We start from the raw sequence: 25,336 nt of genomic DNA on the forward strand, positions 1-25,336 counted from the left end.
CTTCTTAGTAATTGGAATATTGACTTTCGCCAAACATCCCCATGTGCGCAAATACGAAAGTGATGGTTTTCTCCCAGCCCACTCCTCGTAAGGGGTTTTATCTTTATTCTTGTTAGGAACTCTATTCAGGACATGACATGAAGTCAACAAAGCCTCCCCCCACCATGCCTTTGATAAACCAAATAGTGGCTAACATGGAATTCACCAAGTCAGTCAGCGTGCGGTTTTTCCTCTCGGCAACCCCGTTTGATTAGGGTGAATAGGGAGGCGTCCTCTCATGAATAATGCCATGTTCCTCACAGAATTTATCAAAGATTTTAGGAAAATATTCGCCACCACGATCCGACCTAAGACGCTTGATCTTTCTCTCTAGTTGATTTTCAACTTCAGCCTTATAAATTTTAAAGTAGTCTAAAGCTTCATCTTTAGTTCGCAACAAATAAACATAGCAAAATCTAGTCGCATCATCAATCAATGTCATGAAATATCTCTTTCCACCTTTTGTCAACACACCATTCATCTCGCATAGATCAGAATGTATGAGTTCTAGAGGTGCCAGGTTTCTCTCCTCGGCCGCCTTGTGAGGCTTCCGAGGTTGCTTTGATTGCACACAACTATGGCACTTAGAACCTTTGGCAATGGTGAAATTCGGAATTAAACTTAAACTGGATAGCCGAGACATTAAACCAAAATTAATGTGACATAAACGAGAATGCCAAACACTGGTATCATCACTAACATTGCCACATATATGGTTCACAGACTTATTACTGAAATCAGAAAGCGAAAAGCGGAACAAGCCTCCGCACTCATAGCCTTTACCAATAAATTGTCCAAACTTGGAAACAACTACTTTATTCGACTCTAAAACAACCTTAAACCCATCTCTGCATAGAAGGGAGCCGCTAACGAGATTCTTGTTCATAGTAGGGACATGCTGCACGTTCCTCAGCTGCACGATCTTCCCCGAAGTGAACTTCAGATCTACCGTGCCAACACCACGAACAGAAGCATGTGACCCATTCCCCATCAAGACGGAAGAATCCCGGGCGACCTGGTAAGAAGTGAACATGGATATGTCAGCACACACATGAACATTAGCACCTGTATCAATCCACCAACATGGAGATTGAAATACCGAAAGAACAGTAAAGAGATTACCGTACCCATCAGCATTTCTAGCGGTCACCGTGTTGACTTGCCTCGCCTTTTTCTTGCGGTCTGCCCTCTCTGGACAGTCCTTAGAAAAGTGGCCAGTCTCTCCACATGTAAAGCAGCTCAGATCTGCTTTGTTTATCATCTTCTTCTTGAAGGTTGTAGTCTTCATAGGCTTATTGAAGGAGGGCTTGTTATTCCCTTTGTTCTTGCTGCAGGGTTTCTTCTGCACCATGTTGGCGCTAGACTGACCCTCTCCTTTCTCAGTATTATCCTTAGCCCGAGCTTTCTCCTCAACATCAAGAGATGCTATCAGATTTTCAACTGATATCTCCTGTCTGTTGTGTTTGAGAGTTGTGGCAAAGTTCCTCCATGAAGGGGGCAACTTAGCGATGATGCATCCAGCCACAAACTTGTCAGGTAAGTCACACTTAAGTAGTTCAAGCTCTTTCGCAATGCACTGTATCTCATGAGCTTGTTCGACTACAGAACGGTTGTTAACCATCCTGATGTCATGGAGGTTCTCCATGATGTACAGTTCACTGCCTGCATCGGTTGCACCGAACTTAGCATTCAGTGCCTCCCAGAGCTCTTTACCATCTGTTATGTGCATGTACACATCACACAGACGATCAGCAAGAATACTCAGAACGCATCCGACGAAGAGAGTATTGTTTTCCTTGAACTTGTTCGATCTTGGTCAGATATAGTTCCTTCGGGTAAACCATCGCAACTTCGAACACTTTCAGATGAGTAAGCCAGAGCATGGCCTTATACTGCCACCTCTTAAAGTGCACACCGGTAAACTTATCCGGCCTCAGTGCATCGGAAAAACCAGCCATTGTTAACTCAGGAAATTGCCTACAATTAGGTTTTTGGATTGTTGGATAATTAGGCACAATTTCCATGATTAATTCCAGAATATTAAGCATGACGACAGTAACTATTAACATGTGAAACTCGAACATACTAGATGTAGTGATCAACATGAACAGTAGCATAGCAAACAGTACAACATCCATCGCTAAACAGATCGAGATATGTCGCACGTACCGATCTGGTGGAGGTGGCGGTGGAGGTGTAGCAGATGATGTCACGGCAGTAACGTTGTTGATGACAACGTTGTTGACGACGGGGACGACGGGTCGAAGTAGATGGCGTTGAAGACGACGGTAGGCAGCACCGCCCGACTTGGACGGAAGGCGACCCGTGATGAAGAGCTTGAGCAGTCGCGCAGAGCGCTTCCCAAAAACCTAATTCGCCCTCTCCCGTACAGGATCGCAAGTACGAGCGGTTCCGGAGACCTGCTCTCCCGTTCGCCGATGCACGTCGGCGCGCGGGATAGAGTAGGCTACGATGGCGGCGCAAGCAGAGAGAGGTAGAAACCCTAACTCGTGTGTATGATATATTTCTGCGGTAGCCGGGCAGGAGATTATATAGGCTCGGGAAACCCTAGGCAACGTGGGCCACACCCACGTCGCACGAACGTTCGAGTCGGTTACAGATAGCCCACGATCCGGGAGCGACCCGAACCGACTAACTGCGACGCGTCCGTCTAGGACTCTGTTCGTTTTCCTGAGCTGCAAAAAGTAAGGAAAGTCTCGGCTCGAGACTCAATCCACTCACCACGCGACGCGTCGCGACGAGCGAGCGAGGAGGAGGAGCGCGCGCGTGTAGCACTCCTATTCTCACTCACTTACTAGTGGTGGAACAACCCACCTTATAAGGTGGTCTAACTTCCTCCCAACTTTCCATGTGGGACTAAACTTCCCACCTCTTGCCACTCCCTAGTGAGCTGCCACCAACTTGGGCTCAAACTCACAAGGCTTCCACTATGTGGCCTTTGAGATTTATAGGAAAAACTGAAATCTAATTTGGACCACTAAAAGTGGGCCCAATATTTCAACACACACCACATTGCCTGGAGCCTAGGGCGGTTGCTGTCATGCCACACCCACACGGACACTGGCTGGTTAGGCGACACGGTTAAGCACCACTGCTACTGCATGCTCAAGTGCTAATGGTGCCAGAATGGTTTGGAATTATGAGATGGGCATGGACAATGGAGATGCATAAATCTATCGAATATGCATCGGCGTAGCTTGCTTTGATTCACTGATTTTCTTATGCATGAACTATTAGCTTCGTACGCATCGTAGCATGTTCTAATAGGAACACTATTTTTTTTGTGTAACCCAGTACACACTCATCTCTACGAATGCACACCCACACCCTAACATTGTGAGCATCTCCTAGAGATTGAGTCCAAGAAACTGATCCGGCCGATCTGAAATATTGATAGCTTAAGAAGGAATTTTCTTTGGGTGGCATGCGACAAGATTTTCAAAGGAAAATGTGAAGTCAATTGGGAGATGGTGTGTAGGCCTAAAGAAGAGGGAGGACGTGGGATCCTAAACCTCAAAAGTTTTCCGCGGCTCTTAGGTTTAGGTAGCTTTGGCACAAATGAAAATATGGGTCCAAACATTGGGTTGGGCTTGGAAACCACTGCACTCTTCAAGATATGGTTTCCTTGCAGATGCTACAACAATAACTATTGTGGATCGAAAGAAGGCTCTGTTTTGGGAGGTGGCCTGGCTTGATAGGATTAATCCCAATGATATGGCTCTGATCCTATTTTCTCACTCTAAGAAGAAAAAAATTACACCGAGCATAAAGCGTTGGAAATGACTTTTGGGTCTCTCAATATTTCTTTGCTGGCTTGATCCTCTAAAACTAAGTGCGGACGGTTTCTAGGCTTGGCGAAGAGGATGCAAAAATTGTGGCGTTTGCAAGCTTTATAATCAACAACGTGAGTCGGCTTTCCACCTTCTCTTCAACTGTCGCTTCTCGGCCCAGATTTGGTCCAACTTTAAGACTTGGTTTGGTCTTCATGCTATCGCTTAAATGAATTGGCATGACATTTGTTCCGTCAAGAAGTGGTGGATGGAGGCGATCCACAAGAGAGTACATGTAACAAAGGCAATGGACTTGCTCACATGATAGTCTCTTGGAAAAATTGGAATGAAGGAATGCACAGGTTTTCCGCAACGAATCTGTTATCCTACATATGCTTGTTTCGAAAATTTAAAAGGATGCGGCGATGTGGCGCCTTGCTGGTGCTAAGGATTTAAATAATGTAATGCCGTGAGTGTAACTTTTTGCTTATCAGTCTTCACCGGCTTGTAAAACTTCTCCTTGATAAATGAAAATGTTTCTTTTCCTTGATTCAAAATAAAATAAAATAAATCGATTGAATATGTGTTCATGTTGTTCGCTTGGTTTAGTACTTTGTTGTCCAAGAGTTGTTAACTTGGTACCAATGGAAAGCACGTTTTACTAATTACGATGTGTCCAGAACTATTGATTCGCTTTCAGCTGGCCAGTCATTCTCAATATGGTCAATGAACTCTATTATTGCACAACGCTCATGTCACAACTTCTATTGAAGAACATATATAAACACAACTCAACAGCTTGTTGTTAACAACGAGCACTATTTTAAAGAATATACACTGTGCGTGTGTCCAACTCAGACACTTCTCTGTTGGATAAAAATAAGGGGCGTGCTTCAGTGTCCCCCCTTCAACCAAACTTGAAGGGGGTAAACGTGTGTTTGGTTCGTCACCAGAAAATATGGATGATCTCATTCCAAAAACTGAATATTTCTGAGAAAGGCTGGACCATATGATCCGTGATTTCATGACCAATCTCACTAGCCACCTGAGAATCCATGGCCGTCGACGCGACTCTGACACCTACCACCGTCGCATGTCTGGCTCCCCAGCTCGGCGGCGGCCACCATGTCGCGGCGAGCGGTGGGCTTGTTTTTCCGCGTGGCTCCCCAGCTCGGCATCAGCAACCTCCAGGGCGCGGTGAGCGGTGGGCTTGATATTCAACGTGGCTCCCTAGCTCGGCGGCGGCGGCCTTCATGGCATAGCGAGCAGCGAGCTTGCTACGTCTGCGCCACACCCAGTCGATAGAAACGACCTCGCTAAATACGTGCGGGCAGTGACCTTGCTAGGCATGGGTAGGCGGCCGCTCCGCTAGGTCCGGCCTCTGCCACGAAAGGAAAAGGATCGACTCGTTAATTACATATTAACCGGTGTGTTAATAGCCTATTTATCCTTTTCTATTAATCGTTAATTAAACATATTTAATCCCATCCCATCCTGTACATATTTTTCCATGAACCAAACACACACGTTAAGTCAACCCACGAAGAGGTATCAGCAGATCCTAGCCGTCTAAATAGAACAAAGTTTAGAGAGGGGGGACACCGGAGCAATAGCCTAAAAATAACCATCCAAGGTCAGAGGAGGGGCTTACTTTTTAACATCACATTCTCTCCCCCAGCAGGCTAAAATAAAGGGAGCATGTGCTTCCATGAGCCAAAACACCACCAACAAAAGTAACTATTGAGGGTTTGAAAGAAGTTTCTGTTTTGGGAGGTAGCCTGGCTTGATGGGATGAGTCCGAAAGCTATGGCTCTAATCCTCTTTGCTTGCTCGAAGAAAAAGAAAAATGCATGGTGCATAAAGCGTACGAAAATGACTTTTATGTCTCCCAAATTAGTACCCATGATGGTCTCCCAATAATTTTTTGCTTGCTCGATCATCCAAAACGACCAAGTGTGGACGGCATATAGGCTTCATCGAAGAGGATGGGAAAATTGTGGCTTTTCAAGCTTTGTAATCAACAACAAGAGTTGGCTACCCACCTTCTCTTCAAGTGTCGTTTCTCAGCCTGGGTTCGGCCTAACTTGAAGACTTGAGTTGGTCTTCATGGTATTGATAAAATGAATTGGTATGGCATTCGCTCCATCAAGAAGTGGTGGATGGAGGTGATCCACAAGAGAGGACAATTAAGAAAGTTGATGGCCTCGCTTACACTGGTAGCCTCTTGGAAAAATTGGAATGAAGGAATGCACCATTTTTCCGCAACGTAACTGTTATCATAGATATGCTTTTTTGAAAATTTAAAAGGATGCTGCAATGTGGTGCCTTGCCGGCGCTAAGGATTTAAATAATGTAATGCTGCGAGAGTAATTTTTGCATATCAGTCTTGACCGGCTTGTAAAACTTCTCCTTGATAAATGAAAATCGTTTTTTTCTTTGCCTTGTTTCAAAATAAAATAATATACATAAACAGATTGAATATGTGTTCAAGTTCTTAGCTTGGTTTAGTATTCCTACTTTCTTATGCAAGAATTGTTAACTTGGTGCCAATTGAAAGCACGTTTTACTAATTACGATATGTCCAGAACTATTTGATTCGCTTTCAGCAGGCCAGTCATTGTCAATATGGTCAATAATCAACTCTATTATTGCACACGCTCATGTCACAACTTTCATTGAAGATCATATATATATAAACACAACTCAACATCTTGTTGTCAACAACGAGCACTATTTTTAACAAGATATATACCGTGCGTGTGTCCAATTCAGACACTTCTGTTGCATAAGAATAATTAACCATCCAAGGTCAGAGGAGGTGTTTCCTTTTTAACACCATATTCTCTCCAAGCAGGCTACAATAACAGTCATGCTGTCCAGGTCAGTGAGTGAAGTTTCGCACAGATACAAAATAACCTAGGAGTAGATGGCCAGATCCTGGCTGGTCAGCAGAATCAACCGATAAGTTAACAAGCTTATGGATGACCAGGCAACAATAAACTAGTGCCAATAATGAGAGGTGAGGCCGCAGGCTGATAAGGACTCGGCGCTATAGAGTATATAGTGCAATAATGGAGGTGCCCGCATCGCACATGGGACTGAAAATGGGTGACCTCAAATGAAATGGAAATACGTACTACCTAAAAATGGCCGAGTATGGACTTTGTTATAAAACGGTTAGCTAGTTAGTGACCGGCGACTACTAGTTTAATGGTTTTGTTTGATTATCTAGCCGTAGTCTTGGAAGATTTCTTCTAAATTTTGTCCTTTGTGTTTACAACAGGTCGTCACGTTCCAGCTTTCGTGATGATTGCGGGCGTCTTGTCGTTCAGTAATACCTACTGTGACAACAGTTTCAGGGTCTTTCTTCACGGCGCTTTAAGGCTTTAATTGTGTGCTTCTTTCTTGATAAAGCAAAAAAAAATGGTTTAAAATTGAAGGGCCTAGATTCCAAATGAAGAAATGGAAATTTGAAAAGGATATTTCCAATTCTCAAAGAATGAGGGGCAAGGGGAAGAAGAATTCTCATGTTGTGGCAATTCCACCCACAAGGTAATGGGTTACTCCGTCCTTGTATAAAACTGGGTGAGCTAAATTTTTGTAGCTAGTGGCAAGCAAAATGGTAATACTATAGTACCAAAAATGGCCAAGTCCGTAAGAGACTTTGTTATGAAACTATTGTACTCGCTCCGATCCATATTAGTTGCCTCTAATATACAGTATCTAGATATATTTTAGTTCTAGGTATATCTATACTAGTATCAAATAATATGAATATGAGGGAGTACCTAGTTTTTATGTTTATGTTCTGAAGATAGGTAGCGGCAGTATTGGAGTTGTTATGCGGAAAGTGACTTTGGCTCCTAGGCACTAGTGTTCGTGCTGTTTAGAAAAAATAAAAAATCATACACGCTAGTTTCAAAAAAATCTGAAAATGAATATGGACTTAGTAGATGACGTGACCTATGAGGGTAAACCAAATCATTGTAAAATTCTTTATATCGTAAGCTACACAAAGAAAGAAAATTCAGTTAAAATTTGGAGATTTGAAATATGCCTACCCAGATCCACACGTTTGTTATTCTTGTATAGCCCAGAAGGCAAAATATTTTAGAAAAAAATAAATTTTGCATGTTTGTGGGATAAATCATTGGCTACAACATGGTTTTTTAATCTAATTTTTAAAACATCATAAATGTGATTTTAGTTTTTTTAAAAACGGGAAGTCCAGGAGCCAAAAATCTCCATCCGTAGTTTTGTGTTTACAACAGGTCATAATCCTACTTTTGTGATGATTCTGGGCACCTTGTCGTTGTCGGTCGGTAATACCTGTTGTGACAGCAGTTTTTGGATTCATTCTCAGGAACGGAGATTGCTGCACATCCAGCACCAGGGTCTTTCTCCACGGCTTTTGCGAAGGCGGTTTAACCTAAACGGCGAGGGCCATATCTCCTGCTGTCGTGTCTACTCACACTTGTGGGGACAAACCGAGCCTCGGTTTTCGGCCGGTTTTTCGTTAATAAACTGGCCAAATTCTGTACTTCTTCTTTATTAATGAAAATGGCAAGTCTTTTGCCTCGTTTCAAAAAAAAAAAAAAAAAAACAAACCGAGCCGCGGGGAGACAGTGTGACGGTCGCGGCGCCCAAGCCTGGGGGAGAAATAAGTCAGCTCACTAATCTGCAGCCTACCCAAACGGAATACAGGGAATCACCCCGACCGCCGATCGGGAAAACAAAACCTGCACCATTTGGACTCCTCCGATCGCGAATCGCGGCAACGGCCACGCCGGCGTGCAGTGCGCAGCACCGATCTTGGTGTCCCGGCGGCACGTACCGGAAGCACGGAGCGACGCGGCGGAGGCGGTACCGTTGTTGTTGTCTTCTCCCCCGTGCGCGGTCCAGTCTGCGACTCCGCGTCGGTGCACATGGCGGCGGTACGGTGGTACCAGCATGCAGCATAAATGGCATGTACGGTGCTAGACCAACAACGCTGTGATCGGCCATGATTTGTCGCATCAGATCTGCGTATGGTGCATACGCACATGGCACATGCACATGTGATCGGAGCACCTACTGATGACAAGCCAACGATCGACCTGTACAAATGGGGATGGAGAACGTATCAAAACGGACGGTGCTTCTGTTGCGCCCATGCTATTTGATTTAAGCAGGAGTTTATGTACATCACACTTTCTTGATATAAACTCAACTTTTTTTTAAAGTAGGACTTGGTAATAGATGCGAAATAGATTTACAACATGATATTGCATTTATATGTGGCATACAACCAATTTGTTCGACAAACATAACAAAAACACAAATTTATATTATATTTTGTGACGACGTAGAAATATCTTAGAGTTTTTTCTGAAATTTGAATACAAATTTGTGTGACATGATTGACAAATATTTTATGCAAAGGGGAGCGGCATATCCTGTCGGAGCAAAAAAAAAAACTCTCATTGCTCCCATGGATGGCCCAGGAGAAACCCTAACCCCCATCTGCACCTGTCCTCGTGCGAGAGAGGTGTGGGCCTTGCTCTCATGCCACGCGAAAAGAGCCCTACTCACTACATCGTAGGTTTGGTGGCGGCGTGCAATCGTTGTATACGCGTCGTGGATCGCGGGAGTCGTCCTTATCAAAGGGTGGTGCTTTAGTTTGGGAATAGGGGCGGCGGCCTTGGTTCTTCGACAGTGGCAACCATCGAGGTCATTTGGATGGGGCGAGATTGATAGATCTTTGAATGGTGATGGTCTTCAGCTCCATGTTATTGATCGACCGCAAAGCATCCGAGGCTGCCGGTGACACTTACAACGTTGGAGGCATCAAGTTATGCTTTTTGCCAATTAAACCAAAAGTTTGAATTGTTGGAAATAGACTAGATAACGTATTTGTATTCAACAATCCCCTCGCGTCTAGGCTATTTTAATCCTTAGCGTAGGTTCGACGCATGTCACATAATCTTTTTTTTCTTTTATTTTTAATAGTACGTGAGCAGAGTAATTGAACCAAAAGTTCAAACTATTGAAAAGAAACTAGGTAGTGTATTTATATTAAACAAGGCGCGTGCATCCACTCACACCTGTAAATCATATCTGCACATTGCTGCACATCCAGTTCCAAGGTACTTATCCACAACTTAAAGTGTGTACTTCTTTCTTCTTCGATCAAGTTACCATCACGTCTTGTCCTCGCATCGCTTCACCTCATCGGCCTGCACCATTTGGATGGACTCCTGTGATCATGGCCACGCCGGCGCGACGACACCAAACATCGTGTCCCGACGCCGACGGCACCTACCGGAGCGACGGCACCCCGCGGTCCCGTCCACGTCGGCGCACATGGCGCCGGTATGGCGGTAACTGGCCGGCACTGTACCAGCACCAGCATGCACGGTGCACCCATCTCTAGGGCAGACCACCTACGCCATGATCGTCCTTGACTAGTCACCAGATCAGATCTCGTAGGAAGCCCATATCGCAAACGTACACGGCTCTTGGATCATCAACGGTGTCCGTGATCGGAGCACCTACTGATGAGAAGCCAGCGATCGATCAACCGGGTGTAGGAATCAACGGACGGTAGGGACAACAACGTATCCCGAACTACACACCAATCTTATAGGCAAAAAGAAATCAGACCTTCCACTGCCGTCATTCGTCTCTACGAAATCACTTTGCGCAAGATAAAATGGCGAATTCTCTTCGGCATACCATGCAATTTTTTCTTTTTTGAAATACCACGAAAAGACATTTTGGATCCTTGGCACCAGTGCTCTCACCGTATTAAAAATTTTAAAAGTTATATTTATGTGTTTAAAAAAATTATGTAACAAAATTCTAAAAGGAGTTGATGATGTATCCTAATAGCGTACAAAATCTCAATTGCAAATGTTTTGTTTTCTGAGCTACACAAAAATGATAAAGTCTGATTTTTGTTTGGAGATTTGAATCACTATACTCAGATCCACAAATTTGTTATTTTTCTTTAGTCCAAAATACACATTATTTCCTGTTGAAAATTCACATGTTTGTGGGATACAATATTGGCTACAGCATAATTTATTTCAGAATTTTCAAACTTAAAAACATAATTTTCAATTAATTTTTATAAAAGGGATCAGTGGTGCTCATGTGCAACAAATCTCTGTCCAAAATACCACCCCTTTGGGAAATTAAGTGACTTGATTTTGTCCAGACAATGGTTGTATTTACACTCAAAATCCGTCTAGATATAAAATTGAGTATCTTATTTACGAAGGAAGTTCTAGAAAATAATCATTGAGGTGCATGTACTGATTAACTACATTCGTCATAGCAACCTGCGTGATGAGCATTTCGGCATTATCGAGTGAGGAGAATATTTTTAAGAGGATATAGCTTATTCGGTCGGGGCAATTATCTACACATAGATAAGTGTGCCTTCAATTAGTCGCCGTAAGTATATTATTTCCATTCCTAATTGCTGGGGAAGAAACATTTTGACCTTTTATTGTTCCCATATCTCAAATCAATACCATTTAGAACATGCAAATTTTCAGCAGACAACTTCAGCCAAATAAGCTCAAACACTAGAACTGGAACAGAGGTGATTGTAGTTTAGCTCCTTTACTGATATATCTCTGAACAGCCTAGTTTAACCAATTGTGCAGAAACTGTAGCCAAAAAGATTCCCACGGTATTCCATCCTAGTGGAGCTTGACTTCAGAGTTCTTTTGGCACATGCCCAGAACGACAAATCAGTCTACTGATTAAACAAACAGATCTCAACCCGTGCTGGCTTGGCTTCGGAGTTCAGAGATCGATGGACGTTGAAATTTGATAGGCCCATGGCGTTCTCTTCTTCGCCCCAGTTAATCGGGTTCGGTATTTGATATGCCCAGGCTGAACAAACCTGCAGGCTGTAGTCGCTCTTTTACTGATAATTTCTCTGAACAACCAAGTTTAAACAGTTTCGGCGGAGAGAGATATGCCTAGATAAAAGCAAAGCAATTATTTCACTGTTTAAACAAACGAATCTCAGCTCCTGTTGGCTTTGTCTTCCAAAAAAGTTCAGAGATAGAGACGAATCTTGATAGGCCCATGGCGTTCAAGTTAGTCAGGTTCACGGCCATCTCATTCTCATCCATGCCTTGCACGGTTCCCGTTCTGGACGTTCTGCCTTTCCTCGCACAAAGTTGATCCCAAGGTATCTTGTGCAGATCGCCGTCGACTTCCCTGACGACGACAAATTTGTCTGGGCTCGCAAAGGATTTCTTGTTTATCCATGGAATGGAATTTGTACAGCGCATGGTCATGGTCGTCGCCGACCACCAGATGGCACCTCGTTCGTGCTTACGCAGGCAGGCGCATTACACGGGCAAAAACAACAAAGCAATTCGCGACTGAAACAAGAAATCTCGACCCGCGCGCGCCGGCCGCCGGCAGCCGGCATGGGCATGGGCACGGCGATGTTGGAATTTTAAGAACCCCGGCTGGCTCACCCTCGGCAGAGAGGTCATCGTCATCACACTGCTGCTGCTGCCGGGGGCTTCACGGCCGGCTGGAGCCAGTCCTTCCAGAACGCCGAGGCCTCCGGGCCGTGGCCCTTGACCACCTCCACCACGGACACGGCGTCCGCGATCTTGAACACGGTCACCTTGGCGACAATGCCGCCCTCGGCCTCGATGTACAGCGGGCCGGCGCGGTTCTTTCCTTCCCTCCGGACGATGTGCCCGCCCTTCTTCCCGGCGTCCTCGACTCTGGCGAGCACGGCCGCAGCGGACTCGCCGACGAAGACCCGCTCCGTGCCGGGCCCGGCGCCGAAGAGCCCGGACAGGTCGGAGCCGGGGGAGAAGGCGAGGATGTCGAAGGCGGACATCTCGCGCCCAACGTCCTCCTTGAACTCCGTCTTGAACCACGCGTCCTCGTCGTGCCCGCGCATGAGTGATGCCAGCTCGGCGTCGGCATCATCGGCGCCGTGGCGGAACCAGGGGTGGTCCATGATGCCGTCGGTGCCAATGCGCGTGGCGGGGTTGGGGTCGAGGATGCAGCGCAGCAGGTGGCGCAGCTCGGGGGAGAACCAGTTGGGGCAGCGGAACCGGCCGGCGTAGATCTTGCGGTACATGTTGATGAGGCTGCCGTCGTTGAAGGGGAGGTATCCCGCGGCGAGCACGAAGAGGACGACCCCGCAGGACCAGATGTCGACCTTGGCCGGGTCGTACCCCTGCTTCGAGAGGATCTCCGGGGAGACGTACGCGGGCGTGCCGCACATGGTGTGGTGGAGGGCGCCGTCGGCGGAGAGGGCGCCGAGGCCGAAGTCGGCGACTTTGAGGTCGCCGGCGGCGTCGAGGAGCAGATTCTCGGGCTTGATGTCGCGGTGGAAGACGCCGCGGGAGTGGCAGTAGCGCACGGCGGAGACGAGCTGGCGGAAGTAGTGCCTGGCGAGGTCCTCCGTCATGCGCCCCGACGCGTCGACGAGCGAGAAGAGCTCGCCGCCGGCGGCCAGGTCGAGCACGAAGTGGACCCGGCTGCGCGTGCCGAGGATCTCGTGGAGGCGCACCACGTGGCGGTGGCGCAGGCGGCGGAGGATGGCCGCCTCCCGCTCGATGGGAGCCGGGCCGCCGGCGCCGGTGGCGCCGCGCGGGTTGGGGAAGGACTTGATGGCCACGTCCCGGCCCGTGTGGAGGTCCCTGGCGAGGTACACCTTGGCGGACGCGCCGCGGCCGAGGAGGCCGCCCAGCTCGTACCGGCCGAGGAGGACCTTGGCGGTACTATCGTCTCCCGGCGCCGCGGCGGATGGGACGGCGCAGGCGGCGGACGGCATCGTGGCGGCGGCGTGTGCTGAGTCGCCGCCGTCGTAGTGTGCGGTCGTGACTGCGGGGTAGTAATTTTCTCCGGCGGGATCGGATGCCAGAAATCAGAGGAGGAGAGCTCGGCTCTCGTGATGGCGCCGGAGAGTTGTGTTCCGGTCTCGGAGGTTTGAGTTGAACACGATGTGGCATCCGGGCTGGGTCTATATATGGTTGCCTACTGGAGAAGAGAGGTGGGTCCCACCGTTAGCAGTCGAAGCAAACAGTCGCGGTTGGGATGCGTTGCGTGGGTGGCAGCAACCGTGAAGGTTCCGGCCTTCGTTGATACGACGCGTCGCTTATTATGGTTACCATTATTTTCTGGTTTTGTACTTTGAAGAAGAAATAAGTTTTTTGGACGTAATATTCTCGGGCATTTGTGTAGCATAGGACGGCTGGAAGACGCGCGTTCGTTGTTCGTACGGTTGTTCAGAGTACCGTACCGATCTAGCTAGCGTCTGCTGTTGCTGTTCCAATTAAGTCGTGTGGTGTCGTTGTTTAAATTGAAGAAGGGGAGTGGACGGTTAAACAGGTGGTTTAGGTTCATGTTAAAAGATCTAAAGTCTAACCTTCCGCCTTCACAGTGACTAGGTTTTTAATTGACAGCTTGACGCGAACATCATGGATCGGAGAATTTGAAGCATTTTCAGACAAACAATGTAATCCTTTCGTAAGAGAAACTAGAGTCCAAAAATCCCCTACCTTCAAAGATAAATGACTTACTTTTTTATACACATATGGCTGTATCTAGACGCACCTCCGTGTGACAGTGTGTTTAGATAATAAAGTTGAGTAGATTATCTTCGGATGGAGGTTGGACCGCGCGTAATAAATATTTACGGTTTATGTGGCTACAAGTTGTCACGTTTATGAAACTTATTTTCTAATCAATCCCGCAAAATGTAGATAGTTATGAGTCAATCATACCAAAAAAAGAAATAGAGTACCCCAAAAAGATCAAGTTATTAGACACGAACAACCTTCTTTAACAAAATTATATAACCAAGTATATATCCAAATTAATGCACAATCATTGTTTGATGATTTGCAAACTAAATTACGTATGATATATTACGAGATTTATTTAAGTGCAACTAAAGTTGTATTTCAAGGCATCCAGCTAGCATTTGACCTATTAAACATAGATTATGTGTGGATTTCATTGACTCGTACATTTAGTATTGTACAATTATTGGAAATGGCTTAATATGCGAGCAACTATAGATGTTAAAAATATAAGATGACATGTCAGCCAGTATGTGACGATTTGTTGGATGACCATAAATATCATTCGACATATTGATATATAGGCATGTGACAAAACAAATACTCCTCAAACCATCTCGATTTGGTTTACATTCAAGTTAAGAGATCCAAAGTCTAACCTTCCACCTTCACGGTGACTAACTTTTAATTGACAGCTCGAATGGAACATCATGGGTCGGAGAATTTGAAGCATTTTGAGAGAAACAATGCAATCCTTTCCTAAGAGAAACTCGAGCCCAATACTCCATCCATTCAAAATTAAGTTACTTACTTTTATGTATATAAAGATGTATCTAGACGCATATAGGTGTGCAGTTATATCCATATTTGCATAAAGTTGACTAGATTATCTGCGGATGGAGGTTGTACCGCATGTAATAAATGTTTACGGTTTATGTGGCTACAAGTTGGCACATTTATCAAACTTATTTTCTATTAAATCCAAAATGAAAATAATTATGAGACAATCATACTCACAAAAAAAGTACATTACCCCCGAAAGATCAAGTTATTAAACACAAACAATATTCTTAGCACAAATTAATGCACAATGAATGTTTGATGATTTGCCAAACTAAATTGGATATGGTATATTACGGTATTTATGTAAGTGCAACTAAAGTTGTATTTGAAGGCATCCAACTAAATCCTTGGCCCATTAAACGGAGATACTGTGGGGATTTTGTTGACTCGTATGTTTGGTATTGTATAGCTATTGGAAGTGGCTTATTTGCGAGCAATAACTAACAATAATGTCCAAAATACAGGATGTTATGGAACCTAGCATGTGACAATCTTGTAGAAGATCCCAAATATAATTAGACATATATTGTCTCACAACTTGGGACACAAAATGCATCTCAAATAAGCTCGCTATGTTTTGCGACGGTGCTGTCCCGGGAGGTATGGAAGACCCTACGTTTTGTTCCGCTAGCATGTTCTCTGTTTGCTGGCAGGTCGAAGCCCTCGAGCATGGGCGGATCCAGCTTGTTGGCAAGGGGGCAGGTGCCCCCCCCCCCCCCCCCCTCAATTGCTAATTCTCCTTGTAATCGTACTCCTAAAGAGTGATTTGCCCCCACTTAAAAAGAAAATTTTCACCTATAAGCATATTTTCCCCCTCTCAATTTTGATCATGGGTCCGCCACTGCCCTCGAGTACTACGTCAACAAAGAGATGTTTGGTCAATGCATAGTGATGTGACATCTTGTCCTTTCGGTGGTGGTGTCCTTCTTTGTGTTGTATCTTCTTTGTTCGAGACCAGTGTTATGCAGCTTTGCTATATAGCTATGTGGTTGATCCGTAGGTGGCGGGGATGATGTGAGCTTTGCCTTGGCCATGCATGTGCTCTTCATCCTTAACATCATGGTGAGCAGTGTTCATCTATGTTCTGGGTGAACCACTTTTCCACTCAACGGCGTGGCGCCTTTCGAGCCAGGTCAAGAGGCAGTGTTTGAAGGTAATCTTAGATGGAGGGAGTATACTATTTTTTTCGTAGTTGTAAAACATAGAGAAAGAAAATAACGCTTGACTCAAAGGGTTTGCCGCAGAAAAATGCTTTCGAGTTTCAGACTTGATGGCACATCAAACTTAACGGCTCTCGTCATAGTAGTAAACATTATATAACCATATATCTATAAACTAGTACCTCCATGCGAAATGAGTGTTGCAAGTATGATGTATCTATAGCTAAAATACGTCTAGATACACCGAAATGTTGACAACACTAGGACCTTGTTTTGAAACGGAGGCGGTAGAAAAGAAAACCAAAACCTTTAAAAGAGCATCCATCAGATATTGACGTTTAAAAGAGAAGAAGCGGATCTAGGCCGGATATGCCGGTACGGCCAGCAAACGTACGCCGCAGCTGAGCCGATGGACACACCGCGCAGATCCATCCAATATACTCTACGAGTGTATCTCCGCGTCGCAGCGGTTGCATGTTAAGCATGTGGTACGCGCGGACACGGTGAGAGAAAACCTGTGTGGACGGGCGCGACGCGGCCGGCCGGGCATCGCGTCCTACGCGTACGTACGCGCGCCAGAACCGCTCCTCCGCGAAACATTTTCTACTCGATCGGTATCTTTTATGTTCCTTGCTTTAAGCAAAGTTTTTGTTGGATATAACTCTGAAGTCGACTGCACATCCCACGGCAGTTACCAGCTAGCCAGCTACGGTGTATTGCACCATGCGTGTCGCGTATCCTCTGCCTTGTTCAATTTGTATTTTTCTTTTACTTATGGAACTTTAAGATTAGTGTCTTTTTGTAAGCACAAGGATAAAGGAGGATTATATATGCAGCATCGACCTCAACAAATTTGCTAACAAAGTTAAAGCAAGCCGCGCGCGGCTCCAATGCGACGGTACAAATAAAAACCTGAACGAGTGATATTGGGGGTGTTGGCATATGTTGCTGAGTGTGTATGGGGGGAGTACGTCTCTTCCCAGCGGCGCCCCTAATACAACCCTCCACTATGTGTTTTTTTCTCTAAATTTTAGCATGTTTCCGAATAATTTTGTTAATCCTGGCACATAAATAAACTACTTCTACTCTCGAAATCCATGGCCGTGACAGGTTTACCTTAGCTTTTGTCCGTGCACATTTTCTCGTGAAAATTTGTTTCCATTCTTGAAATCCATTGTTGTGACAGGTTTGTCCGCATGTTGCCGAAAACAGGCAAGACTTGTTCTGATGGCGAAACACGTGATACACGTTAATTTATTTTAAATTCACAATTCTGCAAACTCCTAAAGGCGCAAGAATAGAACGAATTATACTGCAACCTCCGGTCTTACTTAGCTGACTTTGTTTTGTGAGAATTGAATAGGCTAGTAATAAAGTAGTTACATTTTTGGCGACAAGCTGCAGAGATGCTTGCGTGCGTAAGGGGTCGGCAATGTTTTATTGGAGGCCGAGCACTCTCTCCTTCTATTTATCGAGGGGTTGTCCACACCTAGCTAGGCCATCCATAAGAAAACCACGAAAAAGTGAACAGCCGAATTTAAGAAAACTTAAATGTTCATTCAAATGTATGACTATTTATAAAAGCTTGAATAAAATTTGACTAAATTAAGTCGTGTGATGTCACGCTGTTTAAATTGAAGACGGGGAGGGGATCTGCGTACCGTGTATCGCACATGTGTGTGTCGCGTATCCTATGCCCTTGTTCAATTTTCGTTATTTTTTACTTGTACAACTTTAGGATTATTGTTTTGTTCATAGATGTAATTAAGGACAAAGGACCACTAGGCATCATGGACCTCAACACATTTGCCACTAAGTTAGAGCATCTTCAGCCGTAGCTCTAATAATATGATAGTCAAAAGGAGGCTTCTGCATAATTCATCCAAGTCTGAACTTGTCTTTTGTCCCTGCAAATTTTCTCGGGAAAATTTGTTTCCATTCTTGAAATTCCATTGCCGTGACAGGTTTGCCAAAACAGGCAAGACATGCATGTTCGGATGGCTTTTTTTGTTGAAATAACAACTGAAATTTGCATCCATGAAACTTGAACCTAAATAAACTAGACTATTAGTATTAGGGTTATGTTAGGTTAGGTTGTACATCCACTTCCCTAGCCAAATGAGTTAGGCTCACTTCTTACGTTCGGATGGTTGGATACACCTTAGATCATCTTCAGTCGCGTCTCTTAAAGCGTTCCCCAAAGGTTTTTGAGGCGCGTCGGACATATTTTCGTTCCCAGTCGTGCGCTCCAAAGCCTCCTTCCGCCCGGTGCGAACCTATATGTTGTCCGGCATCCCGAGCCCATCCCCGCTCCATATAGTGGATGCTCCGGACGCCGGACAGGACGAGAAGCGAGGCGGGAAGTGGTGAGCCTGATGGGGCGCGTGTTTGAGGAACGCGATTGGGTAACGACGCTCCCCAAACGCGGCACGAAGAAAACAAGTTCCACAAACGCTCGATCCGGAACGTTTTGGAGGATGCGACTGGAGATGCTCTTAATTTATACTAAATTCCATGTTCTCCAAACTACTACCTGCGCAAAGACTTAGACGAATTATACTGCAACCTAAGGTCTGTCAAATTAATCAGACGGGCTTATACTTATTTAGCTGACTTTGTTTACGAGAATTGAATATGCACGCTAGTAATCAAGTTGTTACGAGTTGCTGGTGACAAGCTGTAGAGATCGATGCATGCCTGCGTGCTTAAGGCGTCGGCAATGTTTTATTTGAGGACTCGTTCCTTCTATTTAACTAGATGATAACCCGCGCGTTGCTGCGAAAATTTGTCATTTTTTTAAGATGGAGCCACTTAAAATTCTCTTAAATATATTATTATAAACTTTTCCATATAGATCACCAATAAAAGGATTGGAGGAGTTATGAAGGCCGTTCGAACAAATACAACACATACCATGATAGAACAACTAATAAATTTGCAGCATTGGAAATGGAACAAAGTCTGAAATAAAGTGAACCAAAAATATTTATACTTTGTTTGCCACAATATACGATGCCTCTCTAGAAAGAAAATAAACATTGCGCATATTAGAATAGAATTTTTCATAATACTAATATAACGGAGACATCACTCTGCGGACAGTGCAAATTCCATCCTTAAAAACTGCAAGTACCATAGAATTTGATTGGAACCTTTGGTATTAAGATTTTCTAGTGGAAGCTTAATATACATAACTCAAAACTTGTGTAACCCATTGGAGGCAAATATATACCTGATGTGGTGGTATCCTGGTTGTGACACATTGAGACGGCAATGCATATAAAAAAGCTTTGTTTTTACAAACCTGAAAATGAAAAATGTATTTACATGATTATTGACCAATTAAATTGTGAAGAAAATAGAGGAAATTATATTTCATCGAAGGAATCTTGTACAAACCATACAAACAAATAGTAAGAGCACCTTAATTACCTCCTGATTTGTATCTTCACAAATTCATATTATTGTTTCATTCTGAGCGAAGCCAGCAGCCATGTTTGGACCAAAAATAACAGATCTGCAACAGAAGCAAAACAAATACACATGGATATGCATCTATCGATTTTTCGATAAAGGGAGCTTTCATTACTTTAGTAGCACACCTGGCCTCTGCATAACAAGATGCACACAGCCGCACACTCACAAAGTGACATAGTAGCACACACACAAGAAAGATAAAAACCAACATTGAAGGACTAAAACACGTAAGGACAGGTAAGAAACAGATGACTCTATCCTTAGATTACGCCGCCATCCATGTTGGGAAAAAATATCCTTCGCCACATCCTCCAATCGTGTAGAAACCTCCATAAAGAGGTCTCGGCTCTCTGGCTTCTGAAGCAAGGACCACGAACGGAGCAAAGCGGTGGATCGGTAGATAACCTGCAAACCTGAAGAATTAGTATCATGGAAAATCTTGTCATTTCTACATAGCCAAAGCGACCAAATAATGGCAATCGCCCCCACCCTAATAAAAGTTTTATACCTACGATCCACTCCATTGAGCCAACTGCCAAAAAAATTGGCAACACTCTGAGGAGGATACAAGGTCGAACCTATTTGGGTTATTGACCATATAGATCTCGCAAATTGACAGTTGAAAAAAAGGTGATTAATTGTCTCATCATGATGACAAAAGACACACTTTTTACTACCTTGCCAATTACGCTTTACAAGATTATCCTTAGTAAGAATTATCCCCCTACGAAGATACCAAGCAAATATCTTTGTTTTCAATGGTATCTTCATAGACCAGATTCTTTTATTAGTAATTACTGGCGTATCTGATTGGATTAGTGCTTTATACATTGAATCTACCGAGAATTTTCCACTCTCATTTAGACTCCATCTAACCACGTCAGGTCCCTGCGTCAACTGGACCCCTTCGAGTCGATGCAGCAAGGTATTCCAGGATTCTAGCCTGGGGCCTAGAAGATCCCTTCTGAATGCCATATTAGCCGGAGAATCTTGCATCACCGTTGCAATGGTATCAGATTTGTGGCGAACAATACTGTATAAAGCTGGATACTGTTCCCGAAGGGTGGTATTACCTAACCACTTATCCTCCCAAAACCGTATCTGGGATCCATCCATGATGGAGAAAGATATGTATGGGAAAAAGAATTTCTTTGACGCCATTAGACCAGCCCAAAAGTGTGAGTCCCCAGGTCTCCAAACCACCTGGGACAAAGCCTTTGAGCCTACATACCTTCTCTTCAGAATCGTTTGCCATATACCTTCTTCTGAAAGAAGTTTAAATAGCCATTTACCAAGTAAGGCTCGATTTTTGATCTCTAGATCATGTATACCGAGCCCTCCCTGGTCTTTTGGTCGACAAACTACACTACATTTAGCCAGACGATATTTCTTTTTTTTCACCATCTCCTTGCCAAAAGAATCTAGATCGGAAATAATCCAATCGGTGCAAGACCCCTTTAGGCAATTGGAAGAAGGAAATCATATACAGTACCATATTGCTTAGCACTGAATTAATGAGAACCAACCGTCCACCAAGAGACAGCAGCTTTCCTTTCCAACTTGAAAGGCGTTTCTGAAGTCGTTCCTCGACTTGTTTCCACTCAGCTATAGTAAGTCTCCGATAATGAATCGGAATACCCAAATAGCTAATTGGGAACTGACCAATCCCACAACCGAATAGATCGGCATATAAGGAAGCCTCGTCTTGAGCTTCACCAAAGCAGAACAATTCACTTTTATGGAAATTGATTTTAAGACCAGAAAGCTTCTCAAAAGCTGATAGTATCAACTTAAGGTTCGTCGCTTTCTCAAGGTCATGTTCCATAAATAAAATTGTATCATCGGCATATTGAAGTATAGAGAGGCCACCATCAACGAAATGTGGAACTACTCCTTCAATAAGACCGTCTGCTTTAGCCCGTTCAATAATAATCGCTAGCATATCCGGCACTATGTTAAATAACATAGGTGACAATGGATCGCCTTGCCTCAATCCCTTTTTTGTTTGAAAGTAATTGCCCACATCATCATTGACTTTAATGGCAACACTTCCACCAAAAACGAAATTGTTAATTAAAGAACGCCACTCTTGTGAAAATCCTTTCATCCGGAGAGTTTGTTGTAGAAAAGACCATTTCACCTTATCATATGCTTTTTCGAAGTCAATTTTTAAAATAACTCCATTTAACTTTTTCCTATGGAGCTCGTGAACCGTCTCATGCAAAGTGACCACCCCATCAAGGATATTCCTTCCTTGCATAAAGGCCGTCTGGGATGGGCGCACCACATGATCATTGTTGAATCCTCTCTGCCTCCAAAACCTTAGGTAATAAGATTATCTCACCGAAATTTAGACGAAACAATTCTAGTTGCTCTTCATGCAATGCAGAAAATAAAGCTAGAAGGTCGGACTTAATAATCTCCCAGAAGTTTTGGTAGAACTCAGCTGGAAAACCATCAGGACCTGGTGCTTTATTATGCTCCATTTGGAAAACCGCCTTCTTGACTTCCTCCTCAGAATAAGGGGCTGTCAGAAAGGCATTTTTTCAGGGGATACTTGAGGAATATCCTGAGTCATGGATTCTTCCATAGTGAAAGTTCCTTCATCCGGATCCCCAAAAAGGCACTTATAATAATTAGTAATGTAAGATTTGAGTTCTTCATGCCCCACTATCGTCCCTTCATCCTGAACTAGAGAGTGAATAAGCTTTTTCCTATGTCTGCCATTTGCGACAGAATGGAAATATCTTGTATTCGAGTCTTCTTCTAGGATAAATTGGACTTTAGACCTTTGATATCAACAATGCATAAGATGGTTCGTCTAATAAGATGGAATGAGGTACGTGATGGCTTGCTTGAGTATCCCGATTGGAAGCTGATCCCCGGAACTACATGGTTAAGACCGCTTGACGATCCCGTCGGGTATGCATCACAGAGTCAGTTGTAATGGGTTACAGGCTAGGATGGAAAGCTCAGGGTTTGCAAAAGCATGATGACGAATATATTCCGGGAAGTTACTACCAGAGGCTGACCTTCAGGGAGTGGATGTGTTGGACACGCACTGAGGCATTTGGAGCGGGTCTGCGGGGGGATGGTGAAGAGAAACATTTGGATCCGGAGGACATCAGTGGAGAAGCTGTAGAGAGAAGGAAAACAAACGGTCACCTCTGCATTTGTTGCGTGGAGTGGTTAGTGGAGAAAATAAAACAGATTGTAAAGAGTAGAGGAGATGAAAAGAAGAGACACTCCCACGACGCTAAACATGAGAAAAAAATGAAATTCGGGATGACGTGGATGATCTACATGATGTGGTAGGCTATAATTGGGTAGAGATGTCCTATGAGGTGGATAGCTTGCATGTTAAGAAAATTACCTTTAGTGGGTTGCTCCAATTTAGATATTATAGATTATGGAGGGAGGTGCACACACCGGGTTCCCATGTAAGAAATCCACTCAAAATATTGAACAACCGAATTTAAGCAAACTTAGAAATTTCATTCAGGTTTATGATTAGCTGTAAAAGCTTAAACAAAATTTGCTAAATCAAGTCGTGTGACGTCGCGATGTTTTAATTGAAGGCGCGCGGGGAGTGGGCGGTTAAACAAGTGGCTTGTACTATTTAAGTAAAAGATCAAAAGTCTAATTAACCTTCCACCTTCAAGGAGACTACATTTTTTATCGACAGCTTAGCGCGACTTGACGTATGCATGCTACGCTACGGACATCGGAAATTTGAAGCATTTTAGTTTGAGAAACAATGTAATCCTTTTGTAAGAGAAACTGGAGTTCAATACTTCCTCTATTTTGAAATAAATGATTTAGTTAGATAAGGATGTATCTAGACGTATTTTAATATAGTATCTAGATATCACCTCCGTTTCAAGGAATAAGGCACACACGTATTCCAAGACGAATTTTGACCATAAAAATTAAGCAACAAAATATTGATTATATTATATGTATATAGTATCGTTGGATTCGTATTGAAAAACACTTTTTAATGATACTAATTTCATACAAACAAGGTTTATCTATTTAAAGTAATTCTTGATCAAACAAAAAGCTCGTAAAACGAGGACGCCTTATTCCTTGAAACGGAGGTAGTATAATTTAGTAACTTGTTTTCAAATGGAGGTTGTACATTGTGTCATGAATTCCCTACTAAAACTGGCTTATTAATTTTGCCAGCCATTATCAAGGGTTCGAACACATAGGTTGCCATGTCAGACATTATACGACGATCATAAATATCGGTTGACACATATTGAATGATATAGATAGGCGTAAATATGAGCGGTGTATTGACTAGTACACATAGTAAGGTTTGTAGGTAACGATTTACTGTTTCTTCTTATATTGATGAATTGAATTTGACATTTTAATCTATAAGATCATCATATATTGTTTCACATTGGAGCCACGTCGTACACCTGTATACATACCCACCAGATCGGGGCGCCACGTCAACGACTCGCACGGTCGAGAAACCATCTGTCTTCCACCTCCCGCACGATTGAGAACCGACAACCCCAGCATTCCCCCACCTCCTACATGGTCAAGGGCCTTATGCACCGCGTTGTCGCACCAACTCCAGTGACATCCATACGCTATAGCCATGGCCCCCATGACCCAGATTGAGCCTAGATAAACCTAGATCTAACTTGTGTTTCCGCTTCCAATGCCACCCACGCCAGCTCATCCACGATGTTGCACGCGGGAGATTGTTGACCCCACTTGGGGCTAACATGACTGGTGGGCCCACAGTTGCAGTGCAAGCAGTTATGGTTAAAATGTTGGTGCGTGAGTGGCAGCAATTGTGAACTTTCCTTGATAAGATACATTGATTATGGTTTCGATTATTTTCTGGTTATAATGAGTAATTATTTTGAACATAATTTTTCTCTTTGCATGGCAGAGCTGGAAGACGCGTCTTACCTTGTACGTACGGTTGTTGACAGTACCGTACCGTACCATTGTAGCTAGCATGTGCTGTAGCTGTTTGAAATAATGGCAAGGAGTTGGACGGTTAAACTAGTGGTTTAGAATGTGTTAAGGACCCAAAGTCTAACCTTCCACCTTCAAGGTGACTATGTTTATCATTGACAGGTTGACGTGACTTGTGGGATAGTAGACTTGTGGGATAGTAGGACTTTAAGAAGGATGGAGCATTTTCTTTCCCTAAAAAACATTGGAACATTTGCAACATTTTAGAGAAACAATGCAATGCCTTGTCTAATAAAAATAGAGTCGATGTGGGATGAATGTTTACGATTCAAACAATTACAAATTGGCGCATTGATCAAACTTACTGCTGATCAATCCTCCAAAAAGAAAAATGAGCTATGCGAAAAAAGTTATTAGATATGTTCTGCGTATTTACAATTACTAGCAATTTGAGTCATGAAAATTACAAGCCGTATGGCACATGGTTAATAATATGGAAAACATCTGTCATCATATTCAACCATTT

The 25,336-nt window shown here is 43.9% G+C and overlaps 1 protein-coding gene across 1 annotated transcript; it reads right to left on the reverse strand.

Annotated features, from left to right (window-relative positions):
- Positions 1-12,191: 12,191 nt before the first annotated feature.
- On the reverse strand, positions 12,192-13,807 carry LOC127331511 (CBL-interacting protein kinase 29-like). The gene has a single exon (XM_051357690.2). It carries the CDS (start codon positions 13,633-13,635, stop codon positions 12,337-12,339), a length of 1,299 nt encoding a protein of 432 aa, XP_051213650.1. The 5' UTR covers positions 13,636-13,807; the 3' UTR covers positions 12,192-12,336.
- Positions 13,808-25,336: the final 11,529 nt, after the last annotated feature.

This window comes from Lolium perenne, chromosome 2 (genome assembly GCF_019359855.2).
Source record: "Lolium perenne isolate Kyuss_39 chromosome 2, Kyuss_2.0, whole genome shotgun sequence".
Lineage (NCBI taxonomy): Eukaryota > Viridiplantae > Streptophyta > Magnoliopsida > Poales > Poaceae > Lolium > Lolium perenne.

Bases quoted from the DNA above. Each gene is read 5' to 3' on its own strand.
- LOC127331511 (XM_051357690.2), bottom strand. From the start codon at position 13,635: ATGCCGTCCGCCGCCTGCGCCGTCCCATCCGCCGCGGCGCCGGGAGAC.